The sequence below is a fragment of the Papaver somniferum genome, unplaced genomic scaffold (genome assembly GCF_003573695.1).
Source record: "Papaver somniferum cultivar HN1 unplaced genomic scaffold, ASM357369v1 unplaced-scaffold_10, whole genome shotgun sequence".
In the NCBI taxonomy this organism is placed as follows: domain Eukaryota; kingdom Viridiplantae; phylum Streptophyta; class Magnoliopsida; order Ranunculales; family Papaveraceae; genus Papaver; species Papaver somniferum.
This window is the reverse complement of record NW_020618825.1, coordinates 7,359,894-7,370,419: the sequence shown is the minus strand read 5'-3', so window position 1 is coordinate 7,370,419 and position 10,526 is coordinate 7,359,894. Positions and strand designations below refer to the sequence as shown.

The 10,526-nt window shown below is 37.2% G+C and overlaps 1 protein-coding gene across 1 annotated transcript; it reads left to right on the top strand.

Moving 5' to 3' along the window:
* The first annotated feature begins 2,543 nt into the window (after positions 1 to 2,543).
* Positions 2,544 to 10,151, top strand: LOC113326259 (serine/threonine-protein kinase rio1-like). The gene is made up of 12 exons (XM_026574021.1): positions 2,544 to 2,772; positions 3,096 to 3,212; positions 7,789 to 7,878; positions 7,967 to 8,046; positions 8,312 to 8,425; positions 8,703 to 8,776; positions 8,951 to 9,027; positions 9,179 to 9,262; positions 9,351 to 9,443; positions 9,540 to 9,647; positions 9,743 to 9,799; positions 9,882 to 10,151. Exons 1-12 carry the CDS (start codon positions 2,572 to 2,574, stop codon positions 10,149 to 10,151), a joined length of 1,365 nt encoding a protein of 454 aa, XP_026429806.1. The 5' UTR covers positions 2,544 to 2,571.
* The last annotated feature ends 375 nt before the right edge of the window (positions 10,152 to 10,526 follow it).

Below are 10,526 nucleotides of genomic sequence, written 5' to 3'. Positions count from 1 at the left end.
TGGTACAACTTTGTCTCGGGGAAATTCCGTTTTAAAATCTCGATAAAATCTCGGTTTCATATTTTATATCCTCGTATCGATAATCACTTAAAAGAAACATAGTATTAGTAAATATGGTTGTTCACCTTCCTCATCATCAACACCAAATAATAATTTTATCTCAAGAAATTCAAACACAACAACAAGCAATAATACTAGTGAGTGAATTAATCTTTTTAATTTTTGTACGTGAGATTAGTCCACTCAATTTAAAAAGAAAAAAAAAATCCGGCCAAGACAAATAAATTCCGACCGAAAAACGCGTTTCCGGCCGAAATTTTCGCAAAGATTTCGTCCGACCGAAATTAACAAAATCGTGTCTTCTTGGACCAGAATCCGGAATTTCGCCGAAATTTCGGCCGAAATGACCGAAATCGACTACACAGGGCATACCCAAAGCCCAAAACCCTTACCAAAATCCATTTTCATTATCCATACCCATTTCCATGAGAGCCGTCAGATTGGATCCATCTCAACATCCAACGACCACCTCATCATTGTGCATCAAAATCTGAAGCTCCTGTCAAACACCATATTACCTAACTCCATCTGAAGCCGTCAGTTTTGTTGTATCTCATAATCCAATGGTCGCTACATACCTCTCCATCGTAGCCGTTCGATTCAATCTATATGGGATCATCCAATGTTTTTTACTCGCTGTGCATCAAAGTTCGCTACTCCCGCTCAACACCCAAACACCAAACTCATGTACACCCAAAATAGAGGTCGACCCAAACACACCCTAACCCCTAAACACATCGACTTTCTCTTTCTTCTCCACTCCCATACCCTGTCTCTGCCGCAGACACCACCTCTGCCATCACCACCATCTCTGCCACAGCCACCCTACGACTTCCATAACCACTCTAACGAAACACCACCTTACCCTATATCTCTATCCACTTATTTCACCAATTTCCCCTCTATCCATCTCTGAAACCCTAGGTGGGAAATTGGTAAAATAGGTGAGTCTATAAAAGTGATTGAAGACAGGAGAGGGAGCAGGAAGAACAGAGAAAGACTGGGTCGACGCTATAGGTAAGGATTATCCCATCCAATCAAGTAAAAATTGTAACCCTAGTTTACTGTTTCCATTTGGGGATTTGTAAGAACCTTAATTTTGTATTTTGGGGTATAAATAGAGATGGGGGTTAGTGTTGTTGGGGTATGCCTGGGCTAGCCAGAGCACCAATAGTGTTAGTTTTAGGTTTTTACTTTTTTTGTTTCAATTCTAATTTTAATACACAGTTCATGTTCTAAGTTGTTCTGCTAGGGTTAGATGAAACCCTAATTTGTTATTTGTTGTTCATGTTCATGATAATAACCTTGTTATGCTTAATTGTTTAGGATGGAATTTAGTCTTAGGACATCAACACTTAACTTTCACAGTGTATGTAATGCATCCATTGTAGTTAGATTTATTCAGTGTTGTAGAACTGCAACTCATACTTAACAGTATATATGAACCTTTTGATTAGCTGTACCTTGAAAAGACAGTTAATGCTTAGGAGGATTATCTTAGTTGTGATTGAATCATCCATATCAGATTGACCTTAGATATATAGAGGATTGACATCCCTTTCATTATCAGTTGTAAGGACAAGGTTAATGTTAGGATCAGAACAAGTAATGTAAATTATTGGTGGACTCAAAGGCCCTAGTATACTTCCCATTGTTTAGCTCTTGTCACCGCCACTTTAGGAAATTAGTTAGGAAAACACAAAGATATAGCATTACACCCTCCTTGTCCCTGAGGAAAAACCCCTTCTTACCTCACTCACTACAACTGACCCTGTATACTTGCAGGTCTAAGTTGTAGGTTCTTTTAAAACGACACCATAAAGCCGCACCATTATCAGCAAGGAGCCCTAAATGCACCTCCTTTCTAGCTGAAACACACGCACGATAATAAATGTCCGCGTAGGTATCACGGACAAGTTCATGCCTATATTTTAGCCCAACCCCTTTGTTGCAGTGCAAGGCATGATCCCAAAAAATATACATGCCTTTACCACAATAAGAACACAAATCTCCATCCTCAAAGAGGGGGATCCCGAGCCTATAGCTTACCACGGAACGAAACTGTCTTGGCCCTAATTATTTTATTAAGCCCATCAGTAGGAATAGCCAACGAGTAATCTTGAGCATGTTTGACTCTATTACTCTACGACGTGTTTGGGTTTTTTTTCCTTGTAACGGGGGTATATGTATAGATTCCTTTTCTATTCTTTCTTTTTTATTCTTAAAGTTTTTTCTTTTTTTTTGTAGAGGAGTGTGGAATTTAAAGAAATTTAAAAGAATAATAAAATAGTTCTACTTTCAAAAGAAAAAAAAAAGAGAAAAGGAATCTATACATATACCCCGTTACAAGGAAAAAACCCCAAACACCTCGCAGTTTCTCGTTCTACTTTCACCTCGGCTTAGGGTTTATGAATCCTCTCATTTTCCATCTACTTTCACACACGAATCCTCATCATCAACAACATTTACTCCCGAAGAAGCCCTAAAGCAGCTGGTACAAGAAACCCTAAAATGTATTTGGAAGAATTTTCAGAAACTGAAATTGGAGAGGCCTTAGATTTGTTGGACTCTTCTAAAGATAATGGAGCTGCAATTCATCTCTACTCTAGAAGACCTAATGCTCATGGAGGTCATCTTCTTTCAAGACCTCTTCAGCCCCTCTTGAATAGAAGCCAAAAGTTCACCGGACATCTTCGGCCTTCACCGTTAGAGGTACTTAAAGTTTGTTTAATTTCGATGGTTAAGGATTGAATTGATTTGAATTTGGTGAATAAAGTATGGAAAAAGAAAATTGGGTGATTTTTTTTGATGAATAAAGTTGAGTTTTAGTTCATTTTTCCATAATTTACTCTAGTTCAGCTGGAATTTTGTGATTACACAGGATTGAGTTGATTTTTAGTGAATTTGGTGAAATTTTTTATGAATAAAGTTAGGGTCTCAGTTTAATTTATCATAATCTACTCCAGTTCATCTGGATTTGGATTTATTTTCTTGCAATTGCTTTTACCGTGGGTTATAATAATTTGTGATTCTAGGAGTGGGAAGACAAGGAAAATAGGAGCATGCCCAATTCTGCTACAACTGCTAATCTTCAAAGTCTCACCCGTAAAACTAAAACCACCGACAAGAGAGACCGTGCTACTGTTGAACAGGTTACGATTTTCATTGGTTTCATGTAATTCTTCTATTTTGTGTTCTTTTGCCATATTGAAATTTATTATTAGTTATTCAAAATAACCTGTGTAACGAGGATACGCGTATGTATGATTAACTCTATTAATGTTCAAATGTCCCGAATATTAACTTTACTATGTTTCAATGTGACTATACTCATAAATAATGTAACTATACTCATAAATAATGGTCACACTTATAAGTTTGGGTATAAAATTACTTTTTCAATATTGTGTTTTGTAAATGAAGTTATCTTGAGGATATTAAAAGTCTCTCTAAAGATTTTAGAACAGTTATAAGTATTCTTACATCAAACGGGATGCCAACGAAATGGCATACGCCTATTAGCCTCATAGAAATATACATAGAGTAATTAAATACAATTTTCTTAAAAATTAATGTAGATTTTGTTAAGCCTTAATCTACAAAAACCGAATATCTTCATACACCATTGCATCCGATAACTGAAATGAAGCGAAAACGAGTTTGAACATCATTCCAAAGGGGTACTCAACGGAAACAGTTTCTTCTCTCATTTTGAGAAGAACATTACAACAAAGAAGATAATACCTTTTTAACCAAGCACTCGATACAACATTAAATATGGCATTTCGGAGAAAAGAACTCGATTTTGTAGTTCATACCACAATCTATGCAACCAACCATGTATATTATGCATAACATCGATCTCTCCATGTATAATATAGTATACTAATTCATATTGCATGAGATCCCATGGTATTTATGATTTGGAAAATCCTTCTAATAATAATAATTCCAATTCCTCTAATAACAAACTTACCACATATGAAATAATAATACAGCACGATCACTAGCGTTACTTAGAATATTGCCAATCCCGCTAATAATAATATTGTCAATAAAAATGAGAAAGCACTAGAGCATGGAGTTGAGAATTCATAGAATAACCCTTAAAAATTAAAAATTGAAAAACATTAAAGATATCTGTGAGGTTTCATCAACAAAGATATGTGAAGACCGAGTTACCTATTTACTGATTATTTTTATCATTCGAGACAATGTAATGATACTATGCAATACCTATTTTCTCCGCGTGCATGGTAATGATACTGTGCAATACCTTTTTCTTGACTACGAGCTTGTAAAGAGAGTTTGTCGGGATTTTGGCACCAACTTAAAGTCAGGTGGTTTATGGTATCGATTTTTAGGAATGATTGATCTTTTTTTTTCCAGATTGCAAATCTTGGCAATAAACTTGATAGTTACCAAATTATGAAAATTGGTTTTACTCAATGACACTCATGAAAAGTTAATTTCTCCTGTGTTTTTGGTAAGGAGCAGATGCAGGTGAACAATGCGACGATACTCATAAATAATGGTCACACTTATAATTTTGGGTATAAAGTTAATTTTTCAATATTGTGTCGTTAACAAAATTAATTTTTGAAGTAAAAGAAGTCGGTGAAGTTTTTCTTTTTTTTTTTCCTTTTAAAATAAAAGAAGTCGGTGAAGCTGGTTTGGGGATAAAATTTGAAAACAATTTTTAGAAGGATAACGATTATTATATGAAACTAGCTGGAAGCCTAACAAGCTAAGCTCCAACGACATACTACTACATTAATTGAATAGGTTGATGGGCTAGCCTACCAGCGAGTCTCATGGGTAACCTAGCCAAAGGAGCCGAAGCGGATGGGGGCTCAGATTGTGTCACAAGGGGGGAAAACTAACTCTACCTTCCATGTTAATTTCGCAATTACGCCATTGAGGACTCGAGTCTGGGATCTCCTGGAACGCATGAAACTTTGGGGAACGGGGATGACCAGCTAAGCTAGGGGCCCGTTCTTGATTTCTACATCTGGTATTCCTACAGGCTAAAGCGATTTTTTTTTTAAAGAAAACTTTATCAATCATCATCGACGGAAAGAAGTTTACAAGCATTGGATGGAAGCCTGGAAACAAGCTGGGCTCCAATCCCTTTTTGGATAACAACACCTATCTTATGAAAATGAACTATCCAACAGTAACATTCTCATAATGACATGACATGTAATTTCGCAGCCTTTTCACGAACTCCACAGTATCACTTCCTAACCCGTCTAGGGTAGAAAAGGCGAGAACACCAAACCCCAGCCTCTGACTTGTACATATCTCAAGGTACTTAGCCCTTTTTTTTAGCAACCGCATTATCAGTTGCCCGACCAAGAACAAAATTACGCTCCCAGTCACCTGTGAAGGGGGACACACCCGTAACATCCAAGCACATGTCCTGACCATTATCCCAACCATACACAAAGATATCTTCAGGTCGTAAAGCCGCACCATTATCATCAATGAGCCCTAAATCCACCTCCTTTCTATCTGAAACACCCGCACGATAACATGCCTATATTTGAGCCCAACCCCTTTGTTGCAGTGCAAGGCATGATCCCCAAAAATATCCATACCTTTACCACAGCAAGAACACAAATATCCATCCTCAAAGAGGGGGATCCCGAGCCTATAGCTTACCACAGAACGAAACTGTCTGGCCCCAATTGTTTGATTAAGCCCATTAATAGTAATAGCCAAAAAATAATCTTGAGCATGTTTGACTCTATTACTCTACGAGGTGTTTGGGTTTTTTTTCCTTGTAACGGGGTATATGTATAGATTCCTTTTCTATTCTTTCTTTTTTATTCTTAACTTGTATTATTATTGGATAAAAAACATTACATTAACTAGTTGGAAGCCTAACAAGTTAAGCTCCAACAACATACTACCACATAAGTCGAACATGTTGCCGTGCAAACCTACCAGCGAGTCTCATGGGTGACCTAGCCAAGGGAGCCGAAGCGGGAGGGGGGCAAGCTAACACTATCTTCCATGTTAATTCCTGTAATATTACGCCATTTGGGGAACGGGATGACTAACTGAGCTAGGGGGCCGTTATTCTTTAATTTTTTTTTTTTTTGCAGCATAGTGTGGAATTTAAAGAAATTTAAAAGAATAAAAGAATTCTACTTTCAAAAGAAAAAAAAAAGAAAAAAAAATGGAATCTATACATATACCCCGTTACAAGGAAAAAACCCCAAACACCTCGCAGTTTCTCGTTCTACTTTCACCTCTGCATAGGTTTATGAATCCTCATCAACGACATTTACTCCCGAAGAAGCCCTGAAGTAGCTGGTAAAAGAAACCCTAAAATGTATTGGGAAGAATTTTCAGAAACTGGAATTGAAGAGGCTTTAGATTTGTTGGACTCTTCTAAAGATGATGGAGCTGCAATTCATCTCTACTCTAGAAGACCTAATGCTCATGGAGGTCATCTTCTATCAAGACCTCTTCAGCCCCTCTTTAATCGAAACCAGAAGTTCATCGGACATCTTCGGCCTTCATCGTTAGAGGTACTCAAATTTTGTTTGATTTTGATGGTTAAGGATTGAATTGCTTTGAATTTGGTGGATAAAGTATGGAAAAAGAAAATTGGGTGAATTTTTTTGATGAATAAAGTTAGGGTTTTAGTTCATTTTTTCATAATTTACTTTGGTTCAGCTAGAATTTTGTGATTACACAGGATTGAGTTGATTTTTAGTGAGTTTGGTGAAATTTTTGATGGATAAAGTTAGGGTTTCAGTTTAATGTATCATAATCTACTCCAGTTCAGCTGGATTTGGATTTATTTCCTTGAAATTTTGCTTTGACTGTGGTCGTGACGTTTTGTTCTCTTCCAGGGGGTTAGTCCACGAGTGAGTTGGAGGGAGTTTAATGTATTTTGAATCTTGGGGATTTGGAGGGAGTGTAAGAGAGTATAGGGAGTTTGAGAGAGTTTGGTGTGTTGAGTGTAGGGAGTTTGAGAGACTCTCCCAAAATCTCTACTTTTTTGAGATATTTGGAGTGAGGGAAAAATACACTATAAACTCCCTAGAACACCCCAGAACTCCCCAAAAAAAACAAACTCCCGATCATTCTAATTTTTACCACTAACAGGGAGTTTAAGAGTTTCTTTCGAACTCCCCCACGACTAACGGGGTTTTCTAGGGAGTTGGGGAGACTCTTCTAAACTCTACACGATTAACGGGAATTTTGAGAGACTCACTCGAACTCCCTCACGACTAATGGGAAAAAACACAACTACACCCAACTCCCCCAACTTCCTTGAGGACTAACACCCTGTTCATAATTTCTGAGTCTAGGAGTGGGAAGACAAGGAAAATAGGAGCATGCCCATTTCTGCTACAACTGCTAATCGTCAAAGTCTCACCGGTAATACTAAAACCACTGACAAGAGAGACCGTGCTAATGTTGAACAGGTTAGGGCTTTCATTGGTTTCATGTAATTCTTCTATTTTGTGTTGTTTTGCCATATTGAAATTTATTTTTTGCTATTCAAAATAACCTGTGTAACTAGGACACGCGTATGTCTGATTAACTCTATTAATGTTCAAATGTCCTGAAGATAAACTTTACTATGTTTCAAATGTCATTGTTACCCAGGAAACAAATATATCCTGAAGGTTAACTTTGCTATTTCTGCTTAACTCTTTCAGCCTATATCAGATCTAACGTTTCGTTTGGATTTGTTTAAATTAACAGGATATTGATCCAAGAACTCGTATGGTGTTGTTCAAAATGCTGAATCCTGGTATATTTGACCTAAATGGCTGCATTTCTACTGGGAAAGAAGTAGGTGTCATTTACTATTTCTTTTTTCTGATATTTTCAATGAAGTTCTTCTCCTTGTAAAACCGTTCGTGATCCTTTTTATTGACAGGCCAATGTTTATCATGCGACAAAAGATGATGGTCAAGAATTTGCAGTAAAGGTCTATAAAACTTCAGTTCCAGCATTCAAGTAAGTCCACTCATCTTTTCAGCTTGTTTTCACTTAATCATGAGTCCTGTGCCACAATCGATTTTAATTGATTAACCAAAAGAAAAAGAGAAAATTCTTGGGCCCAAAAATGTCGTAAACTGAAGATATTTGTTCGAATTTTGAAGTAAAGTTTAACTCATTATTATTATTTGTTTACTAAACTTCAACTTTTTGTGATTTATGGAAGAGTGATAAGAAATTTATGATGATGATGATGATGTGATTTTTTACATTGCCACTTCAGGGATGGGGATCGTTATATACAAGGGGATTATTGTTTTCGGCGTGGATACTTGAAGCACAATCCCAGGCAAATGCCTAAGACTTGGGCAGAAAATGAAATGAGGAACCTTATGAGGTAAAGCAGCCCTTGCTCACCAAATTTTTGCTGTGATATGGTTGTTGGACAGAGGCACTTTTTATAGCCTATAAAAAATGATGTGTAGTAGGTTTTCCTGTGCCTTTGACTTGAAATATTGAGTTATAAACTTGATCTCTTGAGAATCGTAATTGTGAGGCCTAATATTGCATGCTTAATAGGGAAAAGAAAATCTTGTCTTAGTAAATGTGAAAATGTGATCGCAGTTCAGAATTTGTGATGTTACATGTTAAAGCTCTCTATGTTCTGAATCCAGGCTAAAGGCAGCAGGGATCAGGTGCCCAACTCCAATATTTTTGAGGCTTCATGTTTTGGTTATCGAATTTATAGGTACGATTTCTTATTCTTAAATTCCTCGTTGAGTTAATATCTGAATGAAGTCCTTGAGGGGTAACCTTTCTTCCACCCACTTTGTTTAATTGAAGAGTCAAATGCATATGATTCTCGTCTCGTCAAACGGTTTAAGTGTTTCTGGAGATTTAATTTGAAAAAATTAATTTACAGGAAAATCAGGGAGAGCTGCTCCTTGTCTCAAGGATGCAAATCTATCTGAAGACAAGATGGGTGAATGCTATGTACAGGTGCGTCAACATCCTTGGAAATTGTAGAAAGAATATTGCTCTTCAGAGTACAGCAGCAGACAAAATTGACTGCGTTTCACTGTTTTTGTTGCTATCTTATTGCCACCGGAGATGATGTAAAATTAAGTTTGTATTCTTCATGAATGATCAGATGATTATGGTGATGCGAAATTTATACCAAAAGTGCAACCTGATGCATGGAGACTTGAGCGAGTATAGTATACTCTATTACGAGGTGAGTCCAATACCCTATGTTCCATTGATCTTTTTTTTTTAATTTTTTTTTCTTAATCATCAAGCAACTTTTTGTGATTTCTCTGCAGGGTAGCTTGCACGTTATTGATGTTTCCGAATCTGTGGACCTTGACCACCCTCTTGCCTCATACTTCTTACGTTTAGATTGCAAACACGTTTCTGTAAGTTGGTTTATGTTACAATTATGCAGCTAGTAATGTTCCCTTAGATTTTATCTTTAAACAAACTGATGATATCAACCAAATGGTATTCTGCAGGATTTTTTCAGAAAGAATGGTGTCAAAGTTTTGAGCGCACGAGAACTGTTCGATTTTATAGTAGATTCATCTATTACTGATGAATCTGTGCATTCTTATTTAGAAGAGGTTTGATTGATTCTCCATCATCCGTATTGTCATGTTCTAACCCCCTAAACGGGTAGAAAGCATCGTCTGTCTTAATGGATTTACAATGGTTACAGGTTCAACGGGAAATTTTGGTTTGGAGAGATGCGATGTCCAGGCTGATCTCTGTGGAGGTAAATAATCTCGCATCAAGTTCATTTTCAAGGTTAAGAAGAAATTTGAAAACCTTGCAACTCTTATCTCGTGTCTTTTCAGTCGGACATTCTATGGGGCCCGGACACCGTAGGTTTGCTTTATCTTTCCCCAGCTCCAAAACAGTTATCAAATGATACCTCTACTGGACAGACGAACAACTTCGGAACCGAATCTGGAACAGATGAACATGACAAGGAGGAGGAGAACAATGATGATGATTCAGAAGGATTAGAGCCATATGATACTAGGAAGGAGGGTACAAGGGAGACAGTAATCCCTGCAGATAAAAAAGCAGCTCGAAAAGAGAACAAGAAGAAAGTGAAAGAATAGAAGAGAGAAGCTCGCAAGACCAAAACCCCAAAAGCTGAGAGGAAAAAGAAGAAGAAGCTGTCCAAAAACATCAAACCCAGGTTCTGTTATTAGTAGCTTCAGTCCCCTAATTTATAGAACTGACCAAAACATCAAAGCTGTGTAAAAAAGAATCTGGGATCTGTATTCACGTGTCAACTATCTATAATTATGCCGTACTTCTAGATAGTTACAATGGCTATGCCAATGGATTTTTTTGTTGTTGTTGTGACAGGCAAGGAAAAGATTTATTTCCTTCGCCGTATCCAAATCCCCTAGATGATCTTCTTTCCCACGAAAGGATACTTTTTCAGGCCATTTTCTGGGCCACAAATGCACTAGGGTCGGCAGTCTTGG

What these genes read in the sequence shown, in the direction of transcription:
- LOC113326259 (XM_026574021.1), top strand. Translation starts at nt 2,572, where the DNA reads ATGTATTTGGAAGAATTTTCAGAAACTGAAATTGGAGAGGCCTTAGAT. An exon ending in ATAGTATACTCTATTACGAG is followed by an intron (nt 9,263 to 9,350) that starts GTGAGTCCAATA and finishes ATTTCTCTGCAG; the next exon opens with GGTAGCTTGCACGTTATTGA. An exon ending in TGCATTCTTATTTAGAAGAG is followed by an intron (nt 9,648 to 9,742) that starts GTTTGATTGATT and finishes CAATGGTTACAG; the next exon opens with GTTCAACGGGAAATTTTGGT.